At 30.7% G+C, this 25710-nt stretch overlaps 1 protein-coding gene across 1 annotated transcript; it reads left to right on the top strand.

Annotated features, from left to right (window-relative positions):
* The first annotated feature begins 1180 nt into the window (after nucleotides 1-1180).
* LOC148308650 (phytanoyl-CoA dioxygenase domain-containing protein 1-like) lies at nucleotides 1181-23521 on the top strand. The gene is made up of 7 exons (XM_088261392.1): nucleotides 1181-1325; nucleotides 4003-4076; nucleotides 12512-12658; nucleotides 15315-15416; nucleotides 16836-16986; nucleotides 20489-20734; nucleotides 23176-23521. The coding sequence occupies exons 2-7, from the start codon at nucleotides 4050-4052 to the stop codon at nucleotides 23358-23360; spliced, it is 858 nt and encodes a 285-aa protein (XP_088117518.1). The 5' UTR covers nucleotides 1181-1325; nucleotides 4003-4049; the 3' UTR covers nucleotides 23361-23521.
* The last annotated feature ends 2189 nt before the right edge of the window (nucleotides 23522-25710 follow it).

Below are 25710 nucleotides of genomic sequence, written 5' to 3'. Positions count from 1 at the left end.
TTTCGTTACTTTGTATAAATGTACTTGTTTTTACATATTTAAATTCTTTTAAGTTCTTTTAAAAAATATATTTACATTAATTGAATACATTTATTTGAAAGAAAAGTTGAAGTTATAAACATATTTAAACCTTGTGTGTCTTGTCGGTGGAGTTCTTTTTACATATATTTTTATTGTTTTTATCCATTTAACCTAACACACACAAAAAAAAGAGTGAGAGAAAAATTAAATATATAAACTATTTATAATTTTCATAGAATTAACTCTTGATTATTTACCCATTGCTTTTGTTCCAAATGTTATTTTGACCTCTAACCTCCGTCGGTGACAAATTAAAAATGTTTAGAACGTTATATTGAAGTATTCGACTCCCATATTTATTGTTAATTTTTATCATGGATGAAGAAGAATATGGATGTTTGGGTATTAATGTACTTAACTAATAATTATTTGTAAATTTAAAATCTTTTACATTTATCAAGAATATGGATGTTGTGGTATTTAAAGGGCTGGTGATCTCTCATTAGTCGTTTTTTTTATTTTTTAGTTACCGGATTTCATCGTTACCGATATCATCAGGCTAGTAAGACTAGTCTTATAATGTCGATAATGACAAAACCTGGTATCTAATCAAATGAAATAAAAACAAAACATAGGTTTTTTTAAAATATAAAATGCAGTTCTATACTTTAAAACGTATATATTTCCTACCTTGAAACGTTTTCAATCCCAATCCATAAAACTAAAGATGTTGCTAATTATTTCAATTGATTTGGTAGTTTATTTGTGGTAATATCTTTTTCTAATAACTATTTCTTAAAATCCACTGTGACACGTGTTTCGATGCATTCCGCATCATTTTCAAACACCGTGAAAGTGATGCGAAAATAGATTTTAAGAAATAGTAGCATTTACTAAGAAAACTTATTAATTCATCATTTGACTGGTAAAACTAGCAGATTTATTATGATCAGTACTGTTTCTGCAGATACGATTTACTTGGTTAATTTAATATTGCTTTCGTAAATTTCTTATGGGTAGGCAGATGTTCCCAGTTATCAGCAAACGCTCGCTTTTATCTGACGGAGTTCCAAATCCCATAAGGAGGCGAATGGAGCTATTATTAGACCCATCACGCTTCGCGTGTGTCTGTTTTGTCTTCTTGTCCGCTGTGTCAGTCAGTTCTGTTTTGGCGAGTACAAGAATCAGTCGACAATACTCCATCCAATTACTTCCTCGCTTATCACTCAATTGACTTATTTGATTTGACATTTCGTCGGAAGTTGGAGCACTCCAATTTGCGAGCTACAAACGGAAACTTCACGGTAAGTACGATTACTTCAATTATTTATTCATTATACCTTGACAATACACATTCCAGTATTTAAGACATCTTTGAAGTTTCTAGAAGTGCCGTTGTTTATTTGATACGACGATTTCTCTACCCGTAAATCTCATTTTATATTAAACACTGGTGGATAAAATTTTCTGAGAGAATCATTTCGAATTTTCAAAGTAGGGAAACAAGAAATCACGACATTATTTATCTCGGTCTTATTTATGTAGCGAAATTATTGTTCAACGTTGAAAATTCAAAAATTTCTCATTACATTTGGATTTAAATTTTAACTAACCTTAAGTAATTATTATGATTTTTGTCAAAAATGTGTTTAAACCGATAATTTTTAAAAACATTTTATAACAATGTTTTTACATATTTCGGATAAATTTAAGAACAAACAAAAAAATCTGAATTCTATTTAAGAAAAATTATTCAATAAAAGATTTACGTTTGTGAATTTTATAAAAATAAATTATGATAATTAAATTACACTGTAGAAGAATTTTCGAACGAAATTTTTCTACTCTTTTGATTAAGAATCGAGCAGATAACTATACTAGTTAGTTGAACAAATAAATAAAAAATATTTTATAATAAATTGCAGATTCATAATATAATAAGTTTGCAAAAATAGGTTTCTCATCAAAAGTTAAGCATACGCCATTGATATATTTGAATTTTTAATAAAATTGATTCGGCAGTAGCTTTGTGGTAATTTAACTTAGTGAATTCCTCTTGTTCTTCTTCTTTTTCTTTTTGTAGATCCTAGGGATCTGTTTGTGCCTCCGCATGTCGCTTTTGGGATGCTGACTCCTAGCTCTCTTTCCATCTTTTCGGAGGTGGTAATAACCAAAGTAATATTAAATGTAAAAATATATTTTTTCAAATTAGTGTTCAAGTACTTCAATATAAAACTGATGACATTTCAATGAGAACAGAAGCTTATTATACTTGAATTGCGAATGCTTTATTTTTTATAATATTATCTACACACGACATCTTTGATACTATTTAAAATCTTAGAGTCACGTAGTTAGTATTAGAATAGACGTTGACTTGATGCTCCCACTGTTTGGCTGTTAATTCGTCAAGTGTGTATTTGTGGGAGTTGAATATATCATGCATTCGTACACGTCACTGTATCAATCCAATGCGGTCCCCTATGCTTCGTCAGCTGTAGACGGGAAGGGGATAAGAAAAGACTCGAAAATAATGATTCTTAATCTGAGAGTTCTGGTAGTTCTAAGAGTTGTAAGAGCTCCGACACTCCGAGGATCCAAATAAATATATTTTCTGTTTCATGAGATTCTCGTTAGTTTCACTTAGAAATTAGAATCCTTGAAATTTAGATTTAGAGTTAAGGGGATACTCGCTATTACAGGCGCTGTAGCGTAGTTGGGTAGACGCTAAACTGCGAAACTGGCGTCGCGGGATCGATTCCCGCCAAGTGCAAAATAAATTCAAGAAATATTTATTGTCAATGGGTCTACGTTTTTGTGATGTATTTTTTACATTTACCTTCCATATCCTTCACGTCCGAATTTTATTTAGAATATACATATATTGGATTTTTTTGTTTTTTAGAATATACATTGAAAAAATATTTTTATATCCATATCTATATTTTTCAAACTCCTTACATTTCAATTGCTCTTTTCCTTTCAAAACCATGTATTTATTTATTTATTTTTTCAATCCGAATACGGTGTTTTAAGAAAAAAAAATTGGTTCAAATGTTACCTGGGCTTAACCGCCCTATACATACGAACGTACGTGATACGCGCGGTTTTTCTTCACCATTCCGCGCTAATCCGTATGACCTACGCGCACGAGAAAAGGTATCCGTTCCAAAAATATTTAATGCGTACCGGATACACTGACAAATTTTTGTCAGAATTCATACTTGACAATATTTTGTGACAACAAAGGTTGTGAATTTTTGGCTTGTTTATAAAAAAATATGACTGAAAATAACCCGAAAGTAGGGTGGTTAAAGATAGTTAAGTTGCTTTTTAACGTATTAAGGGCCTTAAATTGTATCCGCCTCCGTAGTGTTATGGTCAGCACGCTCGGCTACCGTTCTGGAGGTCCCGGGTTCGATTCCCAGGGGGGGTCAAATAAATATTAGTGATTTTTTCACTGTAATATTTATTCAATATTACCCTGGAATGGTACCTGAAGCGGAGGGCTGATCACCTTTCCTTCATGTGTAAACGATCAATTTAACACTGCGTTTATATGAAGCAGTGCCCTATGCACCATTGGGGTACGGATAAGAGTTTTATTATTATTAAATTGTATTAACTTCCGATTCATCAAAATTTAAATTTTTTAGACGTGAAAATGTTTTTACTATATGTATTTATTTTAATTATTATGTATCATTATATTTCATACATTGCAAGTAGTGGCCATTTTTGGTATTACATCCGTGTGCATGTTCTGTTTTGCATGATTTTTACGAATGTTTTATTTTAGTTTAATTATTGATTACACAATAATCAAATATTCGTGTTACTTAGTGTAATTCAGTCCGAATTCTACAAAATTTCAAGTTATCTTGGCCGACAAGGAATACAAAGTTCGTCTGTATCAAAAAGAGGTTATCAAAACCACAGATGTGCAATAACAGTGTTAATGAATATTTCTTATATTTTCAGATAAAGTGAATAAATTGAAAACAAGTATCCATCGCCACGAAGTAAAAATGTCAGGAGGAGACATCAAATCAACGGTTGGTATAAAAACACACGAGTGTATCGAAAGATATTTTTTTTATCATTTTGCGTAATGATAGGTTTTATTGTATTATGTATAATTGTAATAGTCAGTGCACTTAAAAAAGTATGGCAAAAACGTTTGAATAAGTTGTAGTAACCATTCAACTTTATTTAAATTTACAGCATCATAATGAAAGGTTGCATGTATCACTCAATTTTGGGTGCTTTGCTAATAATAAAAAAAAGTACTAGGTGATATTTTCTTCAACACTTTATTTATTAAAAACTCTAAATATATATTTATCCGCATCTATGATGTAATGTGTAGCGTATTTAGCTATCGCGCTGGAGGTCCCGGGTTCGATTCCCAAGGGGGGGGGGGTGAAAATAAATATTACTTGATATGATTTATTTAATACTTTCCTGAACTGGTCACTGAAGCGCGCGAGTGTTCACCTTGCCTTCATGCAAGTAAAGATCAAGATAACACTGTGTCATGTGATGCAGTGCCTTATGCACCATTGGGTGTGGATAAGGGTTAGAAATATTTCTTTATCATTTTCTAGTATTTTGTTTTATCATTTTCTTTTTTCAGGTAATTAATTAATTCTCTTATCTATATGTAATAATAATATTAAAACCCTTATCCGCACCCCAATGGTGCATAGAGCACTGTATCATATAAACTCAGTATTATCTTGATCGTTTACACATGAAGGAAGAGTGATCAGCCCTCCGCTTCAGGTATTTTCACTGTAATATTGAATAAATATTACAGTGAAAAAATCACTTATATTTATTTTACCCCCCTTGGGAATCGAACCCGGGACCTCCAGAACGGTAGCCGAGTAACGCAACGTTTATATATTTACATCTTCTTACAATCCTTTAATGAAATATGTACATATATAACATTCTATGAAGATGTCATCACACAATTCTAATAATGCCTCTTTATATACAATGATTTTATTTCTATCCATAAAACGGTACAAAAATTCAATATTAGCAATTTCATTCTGTACATATTTTAATATGAATAATATTGATTTTCTTGTGATACACATGAATTTTAATATATTGACCTATGAGAATAACAAAATAATACCATTTTAAAATTTGCAAAAAAAAAATGTTGAATTTTTTACTGTACAAAAAAATATGCGCCGTGGCATAGTTTGGTTGACGCTAAACTACGAAACTTTCATCGAGGGTTTAATTCCCGCTAAGTGAAAAATAAATTCAAGAAAGATTTATTTTCAATTGGTCTGGATTTATGTTGGAGTGGAGGCTTTGCGGGTAAATGTAAATATATTTTTGTAATGTATAATACAAAAAATTACGCGTGCAGCATCATTCACGTGATAGAAATAAAACTGTTTAAAAATAAAGAGTATAAGAGATATAATGTGAGAAACAGTTGTCATTGATTTGTGATTTCTATGGATCATTTGCAGACAGGAGGAATATCTAATTTAACATACTCAACCTATAAAGGATTGTATTAGACTCGTTTTGTGTTTTTAACAGCCAATATAATCAATATTTTCATTCATCATTTTCTCTTGGAAAATTCGCCTTCATAAAAATATTGTTTTCGTAAGTTGGTTACGAATGACATCACAAATGCATACTACTATTACAGCTCTATAAAGCATATACATAAAGGGCCCCATAACACATCCGATGACGTAAAATTCGATGGCGTGTAGCGGTGTCCGTTTATCGTTTTATTAAAATATCTAAAGTTGAAACCTTATTATTTCCCTTACTTCTGTACAGATTTCAATAAGATTGTTACCGATAGTCTTATTATTTTTTATATTAATTTATTAGCCAATAATAATACATCATGAAATTGATCCATTGGTAATACTAATATCAATGTTCTGTGATTAATATTATAATTATAATATTAACTAAAATATAAGATTCGATATTTGCGGGTTTGTATATTTTCGAGATAACGAGAAAATGTTGCTTTGATTTTGTTGGTGATTTGTTGGGTGCGTTAAAATACAATGATACATATTACTAACTTAACGCGTGGTACTTCGTCTGTTACAAACATATAGCGTATGACATAAGCGCGACATAATCTTATTCTATCGTTGTGTATACGTCGCTCTCTTTTACTCTACTCCCGTGTCGTCGGAATGTATAGCTCTCTGTCTTCTTCTCTCTACCTAATATCTTTCTTTTCTTTCATGTAACGAAATTTGCTTAGTAAATGAGACGTGTATTTGAAAATTTCATCCCTTTACGCTCCAAATATCGATAAACGAATCACTAAAAAAATAATTAAAATAATGTCCCAAACTGTAAACCCTTGAAATAAATAAGTATATTTGTATCTCTGATTTGCGATTAGAGTGACATGACTCAAAATACTCACAACAAAGTTATAATGCATTGGCGTCTCCAAGAAAATTGTACCTAGAAATGTTACAAATTCACAGTTGTAACATTTTTGTTGTTTTTTATTTATTTAATATACTAACATTTTTAAGTATAACATAATAGATTTTAAACATTTACACATATGGAAAACATTTATATTTCGATTCGCTGTGCCTCTCCAAAAAATAGACTGAGCTCTTGTGCTTGAATAGGGACTTACACTCACGGTTGAATGTTATATAATAATTGGTATAATAGTATTTTTTTGTTTATTTTTTCAAGATTTATATGAGCTTTTTAAAATTTTTTGCTTAAGAATTTTTAAATTTTCTGTTTTTTAAATTTCTTTAGGGAGTTTATTGAAATATTAAATTCCCAAATATTTGAAGTTTTGTTGAAAAATCGTTTGAAAATCTCGAAGATAAACTTTTTTTTTTAAATTCAAATAATTGTCACCCTTTAGTATTTGAAAAATTGCGTTTTTTTATAAATGGTTTCTATGTTAGGGACTTGAAATTTTGTAAATAATAATATTTACATATAATATGAATTTTGTTGTTACGACTTTAGTGGCAGGGCGTATTTGAGAATGTGTTTTTATATCAGGAACCATTGTTATCAAAGATCATAATACATTACTCGGAACGATATATGTACCTGGTGAATCTAAAAATAAACAAAATTCTTTTGCTCAGAATAGCACCAAGCACTGACATAAATCTTTATAAATAGAAACAGTATCACAGTCTTAGTGCATTTCATGACACTTTTAAGCTTCCGCTCTTATGACGCCATCGTACCTTCCGTCTATAATATCTCTGAATGGGTATGTAGTTCAAAGTCACAAAGGCCTATGTCAACATTGACAACGTCAGAGCAAAATTGACACAGTGCCAAAACATTAAATATTTACACCCAAATTCCAGAAACTGACTTAATCGGTTATTTACTCGAATAGTTGCTTCATTATTATAATAATGTTAATTATAATATGGCTAAATGATATCAATGCATACTATGTCAACATATAATCTTACAACAAACAAAACTGAACTTTTCCTCCTCCCCTAGCGTTCTGTTCTCCACTGCCGGATATAGGCCTCTTCCGTATCCTTCCTTTTCTTTCGGTCAGTTCCTGTTTGCAGCCAATTTCTACAGCGGCTATGTCGTCGGAATGACACTTTTGGGGTCTTCCAACGCCCCTTTTATTCTCTTAAGGTTTCCACCTCTTACATTTTGGGGTCCATATAGACGTCATTACAATTGCTGTTTATTGCCCAGACTTCCGTATTCTTCTTCATCTTTGTGGAGATGTACGAACAAGTAAAGACTTAAAACGCGAAACGTCTGTTGAATTAATTATTTTTTATTGACCATGACTTTCCCTTCAAGTGAGACTATTCTTTATTTACATATCGTGGGATTGAAATAACAAGCGTCTATTCATATTGCGTTTGTCTATTTTTGCAGAGTGATTCAACCAAAATAAATTTTCATATGTGCCATTGGAGCGCTTGTGGCACCATGTGCCTTGCCAAAAATCATTTTGTTTCCAGAAGGAATACATGTTACATATTTTATAAACAACCGCCTTCTATTTTTTTTCATGAAAAGCTAATTATCAAATTAATGTTAATGGTACAGTGAAACCTTTGCATATTCATGTTCATAACGAGCAACTCTCATAGCGAGCAACTCTCATATCGAGCAACTCTCATAACCACCAACTTTCATAGCGAGTAACCCTCATAACGAGCAACTCTCATAGCGAGCAGCTCTCATAACGAGCAACTCTCATAACGGCAACTCTCATAACGACAACTTTCATAACGAGCAACTCTCATAACGAGTAATTCGCACAATGAGCCAAAAATCTGAAAAAGTTGCTCCCTTAACGAGCGATATTTCACATAACGAGTTACAGAAAAAGGGCAAGTGCCTTTTTCAGGACATTCACTTGTGAGCCGGGTCTTCCACGCCGGGACTCGAGGTAGAGAAAAACTATATTAAAGACCTTGTGAAAGAACACAGTCAAGAGCCGACCACCGAAGAGCTTGTGGAGTTGCATCGTGTTTCACACTAAGAAATTATGGAGGTGAGCTTGTTAATGGAGGAGGAAGTAGCAGAGCTACAATCTTCTAGCACAATAAGAGAAATTCTGAAAGCATGAGAAACTGTTGCAGCGTATATTAAGAAGCATCACCCTAGTCAGAAGGTGGCTATCCGTGCTACAAATTTATTCAATGAAAATGGTGTGACACATTTTCGCCAAATTTTGAAGCGTCGGCAAAAACAAATGGCTGGAACGAATTATGCTCGTTATAAGAGGTTCCACTGTATTATGTAATTTATAAAAATAATTTACATTATTAAAATATGAAAACAAATTTATGAGGCGAATGTGTTTGTAATAGAAGCAGAAAAATTATACACACATTATATATATATATATATATATATATATATATATATATATATATATATATATATATATATATATATATATATATATATATATATATATATATATATATATATATATATATATATATATATATATAAATATATATATATATATAAAAATATATATATATATAAATATATATATATATATATATATATATATATATATATATATATATATATATATATATATATATATATATATATATATATATATATATATATATTTATATATATATATATATATATATATATATATATATATATATATATATATATATATATATATATATTTATATATATAAATATATATATATATATAAATTATATATATATATATATATATATATATATATATATATATATATATATATATATATATATATATATATACATTAAGGTGTAACCCACAAATCCTTTATTTTAGAGGTTTGTCTGCAGGTAGGACAGTAAGAAAAGGGAAGGAAGATGAGAAAAATCCATCATGTACACCTAGATCAATTTAAAAAAATATATTTCTTGCATTCATTTTGCAACTGGCGGGAATCGGAACCCACAACTAGTTTTGCAGTCAAGCGTTTACCCGGCTGTGCCACGGTGATTGTCTAAAACGTATATGTGTACACATGTATATATGTATGTGTCCAGTTAGTTAGATAGTTTTTGTATGTGTCCATGTATGTATATTTGTATGCGTATACATGTATGTATGTACATATGTTATTGTTATTTTCTTCCTTTTTCTATATAATGTATATATAAGTGTAAACATGTGTGTACATGTATGAATAAGTACGTTTGTTTGCATGTATATTTATTTTATTTCTAAAAGAGAAATCTTTTTGTTTTTATTCTTCACAAAAATAAATCAATTTGATACTATTTCTGTGAGCCTAAGCGGCTCATTATTAGAAATAAGTATCAAATTGTGGTAGAGTGGGTTCGAACCGAGAAACTCTGACTTAAGAGTCAATAATAATATCGTTTATTCCCTTTCATATATTTTTCTCCTTCCTCTATCTCCCCTTACATCCTAATTATAACAATGTATTTTGTCTGTGAGAGCGAAAATCACTCGGAAACGAGTGGAGGCTTATAATAAAATGCTTTTAATTAGATATAAATTTAAATGTTTACTATATATAAATTTAAATGTTAATTGGATATTAATTAAAATTTTATTATTGTGGTGTTGTAACGTTAATTTGCTGATATTGAGTCTTTGATCCTTTAGTGGTAAACATTACATGTTTGTTAATTTCCACAAATTTGTTTTAGACTTAGTCGAAGGTTATTAAGGCTGCGAAATAATGAAATTCTAATTTATCTTTGGTGTATTACATTTTTTTATAATATGTTCTAATAAAACTTATATGGGGTGGTACAAAATAATCACCCTATTGGAAGATGTTACGAGTTTTGGATATGGCGTCGTACGTCAATCATATTTGAAAATTGTCAACTAGACATATGTATGACATATGTATTAGCATATAGCTCATTTCTTTCAAGAACGTCATAAATCAAAAAACTTAATTTTTCAGGAGAACGTTTTTAAAGTTTGAAAATATAATACAATTTATTTAAAATATATATCAAGCCACTTATTGAACTTTTTACTGTGCAACAGATCTTTTTAGATAAAACCTTAAGGTTTTTTCTCCATTTGAAAAATATTTAGTATATTTAAAAAAAATTAAACAATACCTTTTCTTCAAAATGCAAAAACAACACTTTTTGCCCTGTAGCGAGTAAATACTAAGTTAAAAATTAACCTCTTTTGCTGGGATATAGTACATTTTCTGGGCATTCCGAAAACATGCACAAGTGAAAATTGACGATTTTTCATTTATGACGTTTTTGAAAAGAGTGAGCGATATTTTCTACTTAACAGAAAAAATAAGGTCCAAATAAAGATTTCTTTCAATCAAAATCTTTTTTTTTAAATTCAGTAAAAAAGTTAACCATAAAAAATGGATGATTAAACATGCGCCACTTATAATTCGTTTGTATACTGCAGTTATCTAGTTAACAAATATCAAATATGATTGTCGTACGACGCCATTTGAAAAATTATAACATCTTCCTACAGGCTGATTGATTTTACCCCACCCTGCATCTTATGTTATATATATCTTGTCATATATATTCTTTATCGAAGAAGAGGAAAGAGGAAACTTCTGCACAACTCATATATAAACTTTTGATATACTAATTATTGGTTCGCAAGAAAGAGAAAAACGTGACATTTTTAATCCGACGCTACCGCAACGAAGGGTAACGTGATAAAATATAATAAAAGTTTGTTAGATTACTTGCTATATCACGTCTTGGAATATAAGTTAAACATAATACAATGTATTGAAACACTTTCCTTATCATACATTGTTTACTTTGTGTAATACCACTTTTATTATAAAAGTGGTAAAACGGAAAGTAAACAATGGATGATAAGGAGAGTATTTTATTTGTAGTGAAATATTTGTAGTTTTGATCATTTTATCCATTGTATTCTTTCCAGTATTTTTATAATAACCTTAAATTAAGTATACCCACACACAGGCCATGCCTTTGTGGGGTCATTTTTGTATTTATATGCCTTAATGTTTTTGTACTTGTGATTATATTATATTGTGAATATAAAACATAATATGTGAAGTGTATTTAAACAATCAGAATGAATGAGGCATCAGCAATAAAATTTAATAGATTGAATGGAGAAAGGACGACATATAATGTCATATATTATTAGTATCGAAAGAAGTACTCCGTTGTTATACGTTAATATATTTAATCACTTTACATTATTTATGCAGTTTTAAGTTAATTAATTTTTTTATAGTGTTTTCATATTGTTTCTATTTTAAGCAAAACGCTTAAACGCGCGCTATGCCGGGTTTTCTTTAATATAATTTCCATTTTAGCTAAACCGCTATCGAGTCACGATTATGCCAGGTTTTCTTTCATCTTGTTCCTTTTTTTGGTTTGGACATGTAGAAGGAATGAGTGAGGAAAGAACGGTAAAAAAAAATTATGAGGCAAATGTAATTGGAAAAAGGAGCAGAGGAAAACCGAGAAAAACTTGCCACGATCAAGTATGCCAAATACTTGAAAGTAGCCAGGTTAGGGGTCGAAACAATCGGAGGGTATGTGTGAGGAGATGCATGAACGTGGAAGAGACGAAGAATGTTTGCAAGGACAGAGTGGTGTGGCGTACTATTCTCTTTGCCTACCCCTGCGAGGAAGCGGCGTGATGATTAGTTAGTTAGTTAGTTTTTGTTCCTCTTTTCAGCTAAACTGCAATGAAGACGCAACTATGCCAGTTTTTCTTTCATCTTGTTCTTCTATTCAGCTATACTGCGATGGATTTGCGATTTAGCCAGTTTTTCTTTCATCTTGTTGTTCTTTTCAGCTATACCGCGATGGAGTCGCGATTAACGCAGTTTTTCTTTCAACTTCTTTTCAGCTATACCGCGATAAAGTCGCGATTATGCCAGTTTTTCTTTCATCTTGTTCTTCTTTTCAGCTATACCGCGATGGAGTCGCGATTAAGCCAGTTTTTCTTTCATCTTCTTCTTCTTTTCAGCTATACCGCGATGGAGTCGCGATTATGCCAGGTTTCCTTTCACCTCAAGAAGCAGATGAATTGAGATTAGCTGGAGAAGAGTTGGAAATTAAAGGAAGAAATGAAGAAGCTTCCGTTTTCTCCACTGTTGAATCTGAAAACAATCAGGTATTACTATATAAAGAAAACCTTTTCAATCAATCGCGAAGTTGCAATTCACATCATATGTTTCATCAAACACATAACTTTATTCCATAAAATGCAGCTCTACTAAGAAATACCAATAAAATTAAAATATTTATTTATAAAATTTTATGAAAGAAAATTTTTTGTCATGAAATCAAATACGACATGACAAAATGATAGCATCCATTTCAGATTTACCCGTTTCTATTATCAATTTTTTAAAAGCTTTTTTGTACTAAAAAAAAAATTATGACTTTATGGAAAATAGTAAAAAGTAATTTAATTACATAATAATCAAAATTATTTTTACCAAAAGAGATGTGTTATGATTTTTTTTTATGTGTTTTGGATCTTATTTTTCCGTGTACGTTTTCATAAATCTACATCTAAAATTTTAATAATTGCGAAAAAATATGTTTATAATAAGTTATACCATAATCCATTGGCTTTGAAATATATTTCCAAGGGATTCTTTCAACACCATGGAATAATTATATCTAAGTGATTTTAATGTCGGAACGTGTCCAAATGAAATACCGTTAGACCTCTATTCTCATTCCTTGTTTAAATAAAAGACATTTACTGTTTATAAAAAAAAATGGTTAGAAAATCTCGCGCGTTACAACATTTTTTAGGTTTTATTATTTCGGGAATAAAATTTGTGATATAGAATTAAGTTGGATAAAAATACATTACAACATTTTAAGTGTGTCCAAATACTTGTTCACAAAATCTGGATTATCTCCAATTACAGGAGTTATTTTCATATTAATTTTTGACATCTCATCAAAGATGAAGAAAAATATGGAAGTCTGGGCATTTACGGGGCTGACGACCGTCATAGGCTGGTTTAAGTGATCACTAACATTCACCAATTCTACCCACTATTGACAACCACACTACTCAAATTCTTGGAAGTTCTATATAAACGAACCAATTTAGAAACCTTGTTCTTGAATCACTAGAACTTCACTAGAGACATCTATTGGTGAGATGTAAAGAAGCTTTTTATTAAGCAGAAACTCTTATATTAGTATGTGAGATCCGAATCCTGGATTATAATCACACACATGAGAAACGCCAGAAAATACCATATTCATTTTTATTATTTAAGCTTATAATTTGACCAGACTATTTATTTACAACATTTTGAGTGTAAATGTAAACACTCAAAATGTTGTAAAAATCTGGTATATTTGATGGTCCTCAAATAACTTGTTGAAGATCCACAATTCACCACATCAGTGAACGAGGCTGAATCTTGGTTTTCATTTGTTCAAATAGTACAATATTTTCTAGGGAATCATAAAGCAGAGAATTACGTGGAATCAGTGGAAAGTATGCTTTCGAATTTTAAAATTCTCAGTTGTAACTAATGATCCTAAAAGTTCACTACCAGACACCTAAGTCGCTTTCCAGAAAACTTGGGTGATTTAGTGAAAAAGGGGGTGAAATATTCCATCAGATGATGGGAAATCCATATGATGACGACTACTGTAGAGGTCTTCAGCAAAACTAGCCTACTAAACTTCATACTAGAAAGTCATAAAAATGGTATTTTTAAAGTTATAAGTCCCTAACGTATGTAAATTTTATAGTAAATACTTACATGTATGTTTATCTGTTAATAAATACCTAAATCCATATATTTTTTTAATCTAGCAATAGTAATAGTTAAAACGTGAAATGTACAAAATTTTAAAAATGTAATATATGTTTTTTTATGTAGCATATCTCAAAAAATAGATCTGATAAACAAATTCTGAGGGCTATTTCGGTTACAGTTAAAAAATTCCGGGCACCAAAATGTGCGTTAGCCTGTGTTATTTATTATTATTATTTTTTTAGTAATATTCAATTAAATATTCATTAAGTGAAATATAAGTATTTTAATGAATATTTTGATTTGATAAAGGGTCTTTTTTAAGATCGCCTCATCTATATTGTCGTGATGTCTCTAGTGCAGCGGTTCCCAAACTTAATGCTACCATATGCCTATTTTTTTATATAAAAAATTCAACATGTACTTACATTTGAATTTTATTGGTTCCAAACTTTTTTGAATCTTAGGGGATTACATAGGAATTAAATGTATAATATAAAAATGTGAGAAAATGAAAAATTTACATTCATTTACCGAATTTTTATTAAAGCAAGTTTTATTTATTTGTAGATGTAATGGTAAAAGATTTTGATTTTTTGGAGTTTTGGCGCCTTCTCCGCTAATATCCCGCGCCTCCCAGTTTAGAGATCGCTGCTTTGGTGTATTCCTTATTTGATCGAACACTCCAGAAATCATACTCTGTCGTTAAAATGTGCCCGTTTAAAATATTTAATCGATAATAAATAAGTCTGCATTGTTTTATCTCTGAGATCTCATAAATATAACAAAGAGTTAAATGAATCGTATCTCATACTAACGTTTACTTCATTGACTTATAACTTCAGATGATTGATGTAAGTTTTACTTGGTAAATATTACAAGTAAAACTTAAACTAAGAATGGATGGATTTTACCACAAAGTGACTGCTGAATCAATTAATGAAATTGTGATGATTGTTTAAAATTCTGTAAAAAAAATAAAAAAAAAAATTGTGAACAAAAAAAATAGCTAAATACCCTTTTTGATTATTACAGAATCGAGATACATACTTTTTAGAAAGCAATGACAAAATTCGTTATTTTATGGAGACAGAAGGACAAATAGAAGGGGATGGAGATAAAAAACGTCTTAACAAGGTAATATATACATAAATATGAATATAAATATAAAATATGACTGCAGATTATCCACTTGTCATATATATATATATTTTTTTATTTACATAAATTGTATACATTTATTTAAAAGAACAATTATAAAACATACTAAACATATTGTTTGCAGAGACCCATCAAGCCACCCCATCGGTGGAGTTCTTTTAACATATGTTTTTTATAATTGTTTTTATCTATTTCTACCTAATATACATACAAAAAGAGAGACAAAAATTAAAAAAAAACTATTTTAATAAAAAAGTTATTTAATAGATATATAAAAAATGTATCTATTTAATATATATCTATAGGTTTGAATAAACATAGAGTGGTCTTTAACAAGATTAATGCACGAAGCACTATGAATTTTCGAAGGAGGAAAAAAGTTTAATGAAGATTGAAATAATTGATATGGTCCTATGCTAAATATTATATCTATGGGTACATCATGGTTTTATATTTTAACTAAACTACAAAAATAAAATATGTTTTGTCATTATTCAAGGGTAGAAATTGGAGGGTGAACAACTAAATTTTTATTTACCTTTTCAATTTATCACTAGTGGGGGGGGGGGGGAGAAATGTATTTAACAAGTTGTGTATGCTGTATTTGTTTTTATATTAAAGCCAATTAACAAATGAATTGACCTTTATTAGAGTTTACAATCTTAATGTAAGGTTATTATTTAAACTTTATTTTATATAAGAACTTTCTAAGTCATAAACAAATGTTAAAATTTTTATGTAGTACTATGATTATTTCTCTCTCTCTCTCTCTGGTCTCAATCCTGCCGATTGGTTTGCAGCAACAGATGACATCTCCTTCGCCATTCTAGTATATTTTCCGAAACTCTCTTCAGCTCTTCATACGTCGAGCAGCCCATGTCTTTGTATAAGTCGCTTAGATATTCGCGGCGTGGGCGTCCTCTGGTGTTTATTCCCTCCATCGTCCCCTCTATTATTATGGGAAGGAAACCGTCTTGTCTTAAAACGTGACCGGTCCATTCGTGATTATTGATTTACTTCCATTTATTAACTTTTTCTTGTACTTGACTAATACTCGATGGTCAAAATATAATTTAAAAATCTCAATACATCCAATATTGACAAGCGCCACAAAACACACGAATAATGACAGATCTACAGCTGTCATTATTTGACGAGAGACAGACGGTTTATCTATGTTAAAAATAGTTTTATGTTAAAAAGCATCTTTAAAATTATCGACATTAATCGTACATTGTATATATAAATGTAAAAATGAGCATTCATAATACCAACCCATGTGCAGTGGACTCGAATTCCAAAAGTCCCAGATTCGAGTCCCAAATTGTAGAGCCAATTATTATGAGATACAATTTATTTCTTTGCAATAATCTGATTTCATTGTTTTATATTTAGGTGGGACACGCTCTTCATTCGCTTCATCCCTTATTTCGTTTTTACACGTGTAGCAGAAGGGTGAAGCAGGTTTGCATTGCCCTGGGGATGGAACAACCCCTAGTGGTCCAAAGCATGTACATATACAAGAGTGCTGGAATTGGGAGCGAAGGTTTGATATATTGTATTATATTATATTTTTCTTCGAAATACTCGCGTTTACGATACTGGGTACTCGCGTTGCAGGAAGCCGAATTAAAATGAATATCAGTTATGAAATATCATTTTCTTATCTTCTACATTCTTATGAAAAAAATGTTCCCTTATTGATTCCGTCGACAAAAGGGTGAGTGTTAGGATCAGCTTTCTTAGTCCTCAGGTTGTAGGTCCTTTATCATATCGTAGTCGTACAAGAGAAAGTGACCAACTACCAAAACGTAAAATGTTCAGGAGGGACATTTAAGTCACCTTTGCTTGGAAAGAAAATAAACACCAATGCAGTTAGTCATTTATAACAAGTCAATATATTATACTCCCAAGTTTAAAATCCTTTGGGATTTTTTCAAAGTAATATTAAGCTAGTAAGATATCAAATAGTCAATGATCACGTTTTTGTAAAACAATGCACCTTGGTCACTTTCTCCTGTATGACTACGATATACAACGTCACCTAAGTCATGCCTTATAATCGGGTTATCTTTCTGTAGCATGCAATTTATTTTTGGTCTTTCTCTAGACGTCTTTCGAGGAAGATCCATGGTGACCGCCTGGTTTACATGTTCAGGTTCTCTACGTCCTATGTGCCCATACCATATCAATTGCTTTTCCTCTACGTTACTGTTGATATCAGTTACATCCAGGCTTCCACGAATTCATGAATTTTTTTTAAAGGGACACTTTAGCTCAGAGGTGTCAAACTCAAAAGGCGCCAAAGGCTGCATAAGGTATTTTGGGTAAGTCGGCGGGCCACATAAAAAAACTCAAAAATCTCATTTACATTTTTATCTAACTTGAAGTGAATAATTTATTATCAAAGACAGTCATATGAGGTACAGTAGACCCAACTTAATGATTTTGTAAAAGAATATCATATGTTCCCACACAAAAAAATATTTCAATGAAGAATTAAAATAAATGAAAAATATTCTCAATATTATTAATATTTAAAGCATTTACTTTGTGGTTAGTCATTTTTACTTATTTATTTTTTTACAAAAATGTTAAGAAAATTAGTATATAACGATCGAGACGTACCCGTCTCTTCGTCAGGACAATCACTAACACAGCATGCAAACAATACTACCCTTCACTGTGTTAGTGATTAGCATGCAAACAATACTAACCTTCGCTGTGTTAGTGATTAGCTGTGTTAGCGATTAGCTGTGTTAGTGATTGTCCTGGCGAATAGACGGGTACGTCTCGAAACTGGTAGACGTAAAAATCTTGGTGAGTGGTTAAATACTAATTTTATTAATATTTTTGTAAATAAAATAAATAAATAAATGAAAAATATAACCGCGGGTATCCGCGGGCCGCGAGTTTGACATGCCTGCTCTAGCTGACCATCTAAGCATTCGTATTTTAGCGGTTTCTAGTTGCTTAGAGTAGGTGGTATACATCGCCATCGTCCAGCATTTGGAGCCATAGAGGAGTGCGAGTCTAACAAGTGTTTGGTAGACTTTTCCCTTTAGCTTGGCTGGCATTTTTGTTTCACAAAGGACTCCCGTCACGGATCGGAACTTCATTCACCACTTGAAAATCAATATTGGTCATTAAATCATGACATTCGTTATGGTACAATCAATTGATCGATTAAAGAAACAGAAAGCTTAACTTAATCGGGTAGAGCAGTGGACGCAACTACCGAAGATTTTGTGTTGGAGAAATATTAAAAAGAATAATTTAAAGTTGTTACATCACAAATATATTCTTCCATCACAAATTGTTATATAAAAGATTTTTTTTCATTTTAAACTATCGCTTTAATCGCAGATGAATATGTAAAACATTTAGAAATTTTGTTAGAACTCGGTTTCCGATTTTTGAATCGTACTTGTTTGCCATTCGTTTGATATTAAAACGTACTTTTAATCCATCAACCCTTTTTAAGCTCAAAATAATCCGATATCAAAACGTACTTTTCATTCATCAAACCTATTTAATTTCAACATCGTTGGATATCAAACATAAGTTTAATCCTAGTAACCATTCGAAGCTATTCAAATAGAAATCATATTGCTTTTTATGTAAAAAAAACTGATAATTTCTGACTGGAAAGTTTTGACTGCTCGCTACTGTATATATATATATATATATATATATATATATATATATATATATATATATATATATATATATATATATATATATATATATATATATATATATATATATATATATATATATATATATATATATATAGGAGCTTTGTAAGAAATATATTAATTATTATTATTTTTTTTATTTTTTATTATTATTTCGTTTGTAAATAAAAATTAAACTTGACACTGGTAGAAACATCCTCTCACTGGGTAAGTGTCAAATGATTAAATAAATATAAATAAAAATAATAATTTATTTTAGTTAAGTTTTCCAAACATTAATTTTACTATTTTTCAAAGTGGACTTTTTCTTGGATGGGAAACAATGAAATACGTCGCATTATGCTCGAACATTTTTATTACATAATAAAGAACGTAACGTAAAAAAAACTGCGGAAAACGAGAGATACACAGACAGCATGGAAATCGATTCGGTGATTGTAGCATATGGGATTTTAATATTGAAATTCCAGAATACCCGTATGCGGTAGCTACAAGTATGGTAAGTCCGTATGTGATTGAAAAATTCTTTTGTTTACAAACCTTAATTTGACATTCTGCTTAGAAAAATAATAGTCACAAAATAAAAAGACACGGTAATTTTTTTCCTGTTTTTCTAGTGTTCTAGGCACGCTTCGTGGTTGAGTAGACGCGCGACTGCGAAACTCGCGTTGCGGGTTCCATTCTAACCAATTGCTAAATAAATTCAAGACGGATTTATTTTCAATTGGTCTGGTACGTGTGATCTGTTTTTCACATTTACCTTCACTATCCTTACTTTTCTACCTGCGGACAAGCCTTTGAAAATAAAGGCTTAAAGGGTTATTCCTTCTTTTTAAAAGTTATTTGGCAACAAATGTTTTAGAGGCTTGCGTTTTTACAATCAAAATATGATTCATAGTGAATCACAAAAATTTTAAACATTCAATTTTGAAAATGTGTCTCATGTTTTGATGCCTACATTTTATTAAACCCTTTTTTAATTTTTTTATATTTAAATCACACAACCGCAGGGGTAGGCAGAGAGAATAGAAAGCCACACCACTCTGTCCTTGCAAACATTCTTCGCCTCTTCCACGTTCATGCATCTCTTCAAACATACCCGCCGATTGTTTCGACTCCTAACCTGACCACTTTCAAGTATTTGGCATACTTGATCGTGCAAAGTTTTTTTCGGTCTTCCTTTGCTCCTTTTTCCAATAACATTCGCCTCATAAATTTGTTTATTTGTTAAGTAAAACTTAAATTAGAAATGGACAATTTTGTATTTTGTCGTAATATCCACAAATTGGCGCCCGCTCGATACCGTTCGGGTTGGTGATCCTCTGTGTAATTGTTTTGTTTTCCATTTAGTGATTCCGCACCAAGACGCTACCTATTTGTCAACGGATCCCGAAACGGCGATTGGATTTTGGATTGCGCTGGAAGACGCCAAAATCGAAAACGGCTGCCTGTGGTTTGCGTTGGGTTCCCACAAGTCTGGAGTACACAGGCGTTTCATCAGGAATCCCGACAAAAATTCCATCGACCTAGTAATATACGATCGCCCCGCGCCGCTCTACCCTGCCTCAAACTTCACACCCATATCGGTCAATAAAGGTACGCAATCAAACGTGGCCCATGTGTTAATTCCCTTTTATACATATCGCTCACTCCTTTCAAGAACGTCATGAATAAAAAACTCGATTTTTCAGAACAACGTTAGACGTCTAAAAATATAATACAATGTATTAAAAATAAATATCAAGCCACTTATTGAACTTTTTACTGTGCAACAGATCTTTTTAGGTAAAATCTGAAGGTTTTTTTCTCTATTTGAAAAATATTTAATATATTTAAAAAAATAATTAAACAAAACCTTTTCTTCACAATGCAAAAATACACTTTCTGCCCTGTATCCGGTAAAAATAAAGTTAAAAATATGCCGCTTTTGCTGGGATATATTACATTTTCTGGGCATTCCGAAAACATGCACAACTGAAAATTGACGATTTTTGATATATGACGTTCTTGAAAGGAGTGAGCGATATCTGCGATGGGATGTTCGTAAAATACGATTACAACATAATTCGACATCAAAACGAACATTTGTGGAGGTCCTCACCAAAACGTAACATTTCCATTATAAATGATTTAAGTAATCAGGAATTCTATCTAGTGTGTCCAAATACTTGTTCACAAATCTGGATCATCTCCAAGTATAGGAGTTTTTATTTTTATTATTTTTTGATATCTCAACATAGAAAAGAAGACAGGCTTACGACCGTCATAGGCCGGTCTAAGTGATAACCACATTACTCAAATTCTTATAAGTTCTACATATGTATATATATATATATATATATATATATATATATATATATATATATATATATATATATATATATATATATGTATATATATATGTATATATATATATATATATATATTTACACACACACACATGTATGTTTATATCAGTAGTGTAAAGGCAAAGGGGTATATCTGTCTCAGACCAAATTTTACAGGAGAGCAAAAACAAACGTGTGAAATTAAATAACTCATTTATTTTTGTATGTACATATCTTAATGAAACTAAATAAATATTGCAACTACAGTTATATCCTTTTGCCAGATTATGGAATACACTATTTTACACATTTTGTGGAACAAACTTAGAAAATGAAAAATGTGACAGATATACCCCTTTGCCATTACGCTACCGATATATGATCCGATTTCGTAAAATTGTGCTTGAATCACTTAACCCAGCCTATCACGGTCGTAAGTCCTGTAAATGCCCAGACTTCATCTATGTTGAGATGTTAAAAAACAATTGAAATTGTCAAGAAAAATTGTTACGTTTTGGTGCTATTTAATGATTTCATATTGGTTTAATCGGTCTCGTTTTGTCGCAATTTTAATTAAGATTTCGATAGAATACAGTAGGTAAATAGAACAGACTTGCATTTAAAGGATTTTTTGTGCAATATTGGAAATGTAACTTTTTGGTGAGGACCTCCACATTTAATTCATCAAACTAATTTTATTTCAACATCGTTGGATTTCAAACGTAGATTTAATCCTAGTAACCATTTAAAGCTGTTGAAATAGAAATCATATTGCTTTTATCAACCAATTTAAATCGTTGTTACCACAACGATTTATATTGGTTGGTAAAGCAAAGTTTTTTCTTAGGTCCTTGTTTTTCAAATGGGATTAATTTTTTTCCTGTATCAAAACGTAGTTATCTCCATTTAAAAAAAATCGTTTTGTAATTTAGTATCAGTATTTTATGTGTGCTTTAAAATGGCAATGAATGAAAGTAAGTCAAAGGTCATGCTGTTTGAAAGAGAGAAAGATATGACAGAATGCAAGATTAGATACACAATGAATCCCTGCAATAATTTTAATCTAGGTTAAGCATGTTCACAAGGGATGGAAAAATGGATAAGGATATTGAGAGAAGAGTGAATGCAGGGAATATAATAAATTGTGCTTTGAACAGAGTGATTGCAAATAAAAATATGTCCATGGAAGCAAAGCTAGTTCACAACGGCGTGCTGGTACCGACACTAATGTATGGACTCGAAACATGGAACTGGCAAAGGAAGGATGAAAGCAGAGTGAACGCTGTTGCAATGTGCTCCCTCAGACGAAAATCTGTATGACAGAAGAGAATATATTAAAGGTTCATAAGCACTGTAAATACTGGGACTTCCGTTTTCTCTTCATCTTTGCTGAGATGAAGAAAAATAAACATATGTTAAAAATGTAAAAATATCTCTAGGTATTTATTGATTTGGCGTTTAATTTGTAGAACTGCATTTTAATTTATGAATTAATTTTAAATCAAACACAGATTTTTTGAGTCCACTAAGTTTTATTTTATTAACAAAAACACATAGAAAATTATATCCCTATTATACCCCGATAATGCCCTAACAAGGCGAAACAATTGTCACAGTATAATTGTTTATGTGTTTTTGTTAATAAAATACAACTTAGTAGACTCAAAATATGTGTGTTTGATTTAAAATTCATACATAAAATATCTGTAGGTGACTGCATCTTGATCCACGGACTAGTGGTCCACAAGAGTGGTAAGAACATATCCAACCAAGGGCGGGCCGCCTACACCTTCCACGTGGTAGAGAAGGACGCCGCCTACAGCCCAGACAACTGGCTTCAGGAAGGACCAGCCGCCCCCTTCATGCCACTCTACAATACCGAACAGCAACTTTAATATACCTTATTTTATAAAATATCAAAATAAGTAAATTTTTTATAAGCTTATATGATTTTTTTACATTTGAATGTTTTGTATTTTAAATATTGAAATGAAATACTGATTTGGTCAACTAAGTTGTAATATATTTTATTATTAAAAACACATAAAAATACAAATTGTGACAATTTTTTTATATTTTTGGGTGGATGACCGTAACAAGAGTTTGTCATTTGGATCATCCTCTGAAGTTCCTTATTTTTTATGTCAAAAATATTAGTCATATTAGTTTATTTATAATGTTTATACTAACTGTTTTTATGCCAATATAACAAATAGATAATATTTGCTTTATTGCATATTTCAAACCCTAATCCGCATCCCAATAGTGCATAGGGCACTGCATCATATAAACGCAGTGTTATCTTAATCGTTAACACATAAAGGAAAGGTGATCAGCCTTCCGATTCAGGTACCAGTCCATGGTAATATTGAATAAATATACAAATATTACAGTGAAAAAATTACTTATATTTATTTTACCCCCCTTGGGAATCGAACCCGGGACCTCCAGAACGGTAGCCGAGCGTGCTGACCATTACACTACGGAGGCGGACAGTATAATAATGATACGGAATATATAATAATAAACTGAATATGTTATAAATACTTGTACGTAATAGGCAAGGATAATTTTCTTAGGCAATTAATAAATATTATAAAAATAAAGTAGTTAACCTTCAATCTCTCCCGATTCTCTACAATGTTCCCCATAATCTCAGGGTACTGAAATACCTCATTGAGAAGATTATGCATTTTCCGAATAATGTCATCATTTTTCAGTAATTCCGGCACTATCCGAGCTTTTAGAGTCTAGAAGCTGGGACAATGCTGGAATTACTTAGCAGATTATTTCATAGTCTAGAATCTAGGCTATGAAATAAGCTACCCCCCGCTTTAAAATGTGTGCGTTCTTTAGTTACCTTTTGCCTGAAATATTTTTTGAATATTTAACTATAAGCCTCTAGTTTAAGACTTTAAGACTTTTCTGCAGTTAGAATAGTAAGGATAGCAAGGGTAAGATTTATGGAAGCATACGCTTTATGGAAGCATATATAGTAGCGTGTTACCACTTTTGGTTACCACGTTTCTATGAACTGGGTTTTGGTTATGTAGTGAGGTTTAGGTACAGGTTCGTGAAATCAAATAATGGCAAATAATTTATAAAATATGGAGATAGTAAAGTGAAGTACAAAATATGGAATATGTGACAATTAAGTAACATCTGAAATAAGCGTACGTTAAAGCTGACAGTCCAAACGATTTTCGTGAAATATATATATGTATATATATATATATATATATATATATATATATATATATATATATATATATATATATATATATATATATATATACATAAACATACACACATAAAAGGTGTTACTCTCTACGCAATCTGTATCATTCCACGACGCGCCCTGACCTTTTCCATGTTGATTAATATGTACCTACATGTTTACTTGGTTGTGATTAGTAAAATCAATATGGAAACTCAACATTTTGTAAAGCACTTCTACCTACGACACTCACCACGTTGTTATGAATAAGTATATAGATATATTAACACGTATAAATCAATATATCCATATATATATACCTATAATAAATGTATATATATGAAATGAATATGTATATTTGAATGTATCTATGTATATATTTATATATATATATATATATATATATATATATATATATATATATATATATATATATATATATATATATATATATATATATATATATATATATATATATATATATATATATATATATATATATATATATATATATATATATATATATATATATATATATATATATATATATATTTACCTCGTGTATAAAAGACGAGTCAATTTTATGAATTCATGAGTCTTTTATAGTCTCCAAACGGTTTCAAATCAAACGTACGAAAACAGTAAAATCTCGATATAACGGAGCTCTATTCATTTTAAATTCGGATATAACGGACAAAAACTTCGGTCAAATTTTTGCCTTTTCGTCAGATAACGAAGTTAAACTGTTAAAGACATTTTTGTCATTTTGTCTTTTTCGAGAGATATTAATAAAACAAAGGCAGCAAACTTGATTTCTTTTTCAAAGCAGGATTACCGAAAGCAAGCGCGTCGATATTAAACAGCAACATCCACGACGAGTGTCCGAAGACAATATATGGAATTTTGCTTGTGTTTTGAATTGTTTATTCATATTTAATTGTTCATATTTTCAAGAACGAGAAGAGGTTCTTATATTTATTTTAAACCTATTTTTATAAAATGGACTTTAACGGTCACCCCCTCCCCTT

Source organism: Brachycentrus maculatus, unplaced genomic scaffold (assembly GCF_059751285.1).
Source record: "Brachycentrus maculatus isolate JH-2025_06_01 unplaced genomic scaffold, ASM5975128v1 h1tg000153l, whole genome shotgun sequence".
Classification (NCBI taxonomy): Eukaryota; Metazoa; Arthropoda; class Insecta; order Trichoptera; family Brachycentridae; genus Brachycentrus; species Brachycentrus maculatus.
This window is presented reverse-complemented; position numbering and strand designations above follow the sequence as displayed.

Excerpts from the sequence above, each read along its gene's own strand:
- LOC148308650 (XM_088261392.1), top strand. The coding sequence starts at position 4,050 with ATGTCAGGAGGAGACATCAAATCAACG. Across the intron at positions 4,077-12,511 it reads GAGGAGACATCAAATCAACG|CTATACCGCGATGGAGTCGC; the intron begins GTTGGTATAAAA and ends TCTTCTTTTCAG. Across the intron at positions 20,735-23,175 it reads ACCCATATCGGTCAATAAAG|GTGACTGCATCTTGATCCAC; the intron begins GTACGCAATCAA and ends AAATATCTGTAG.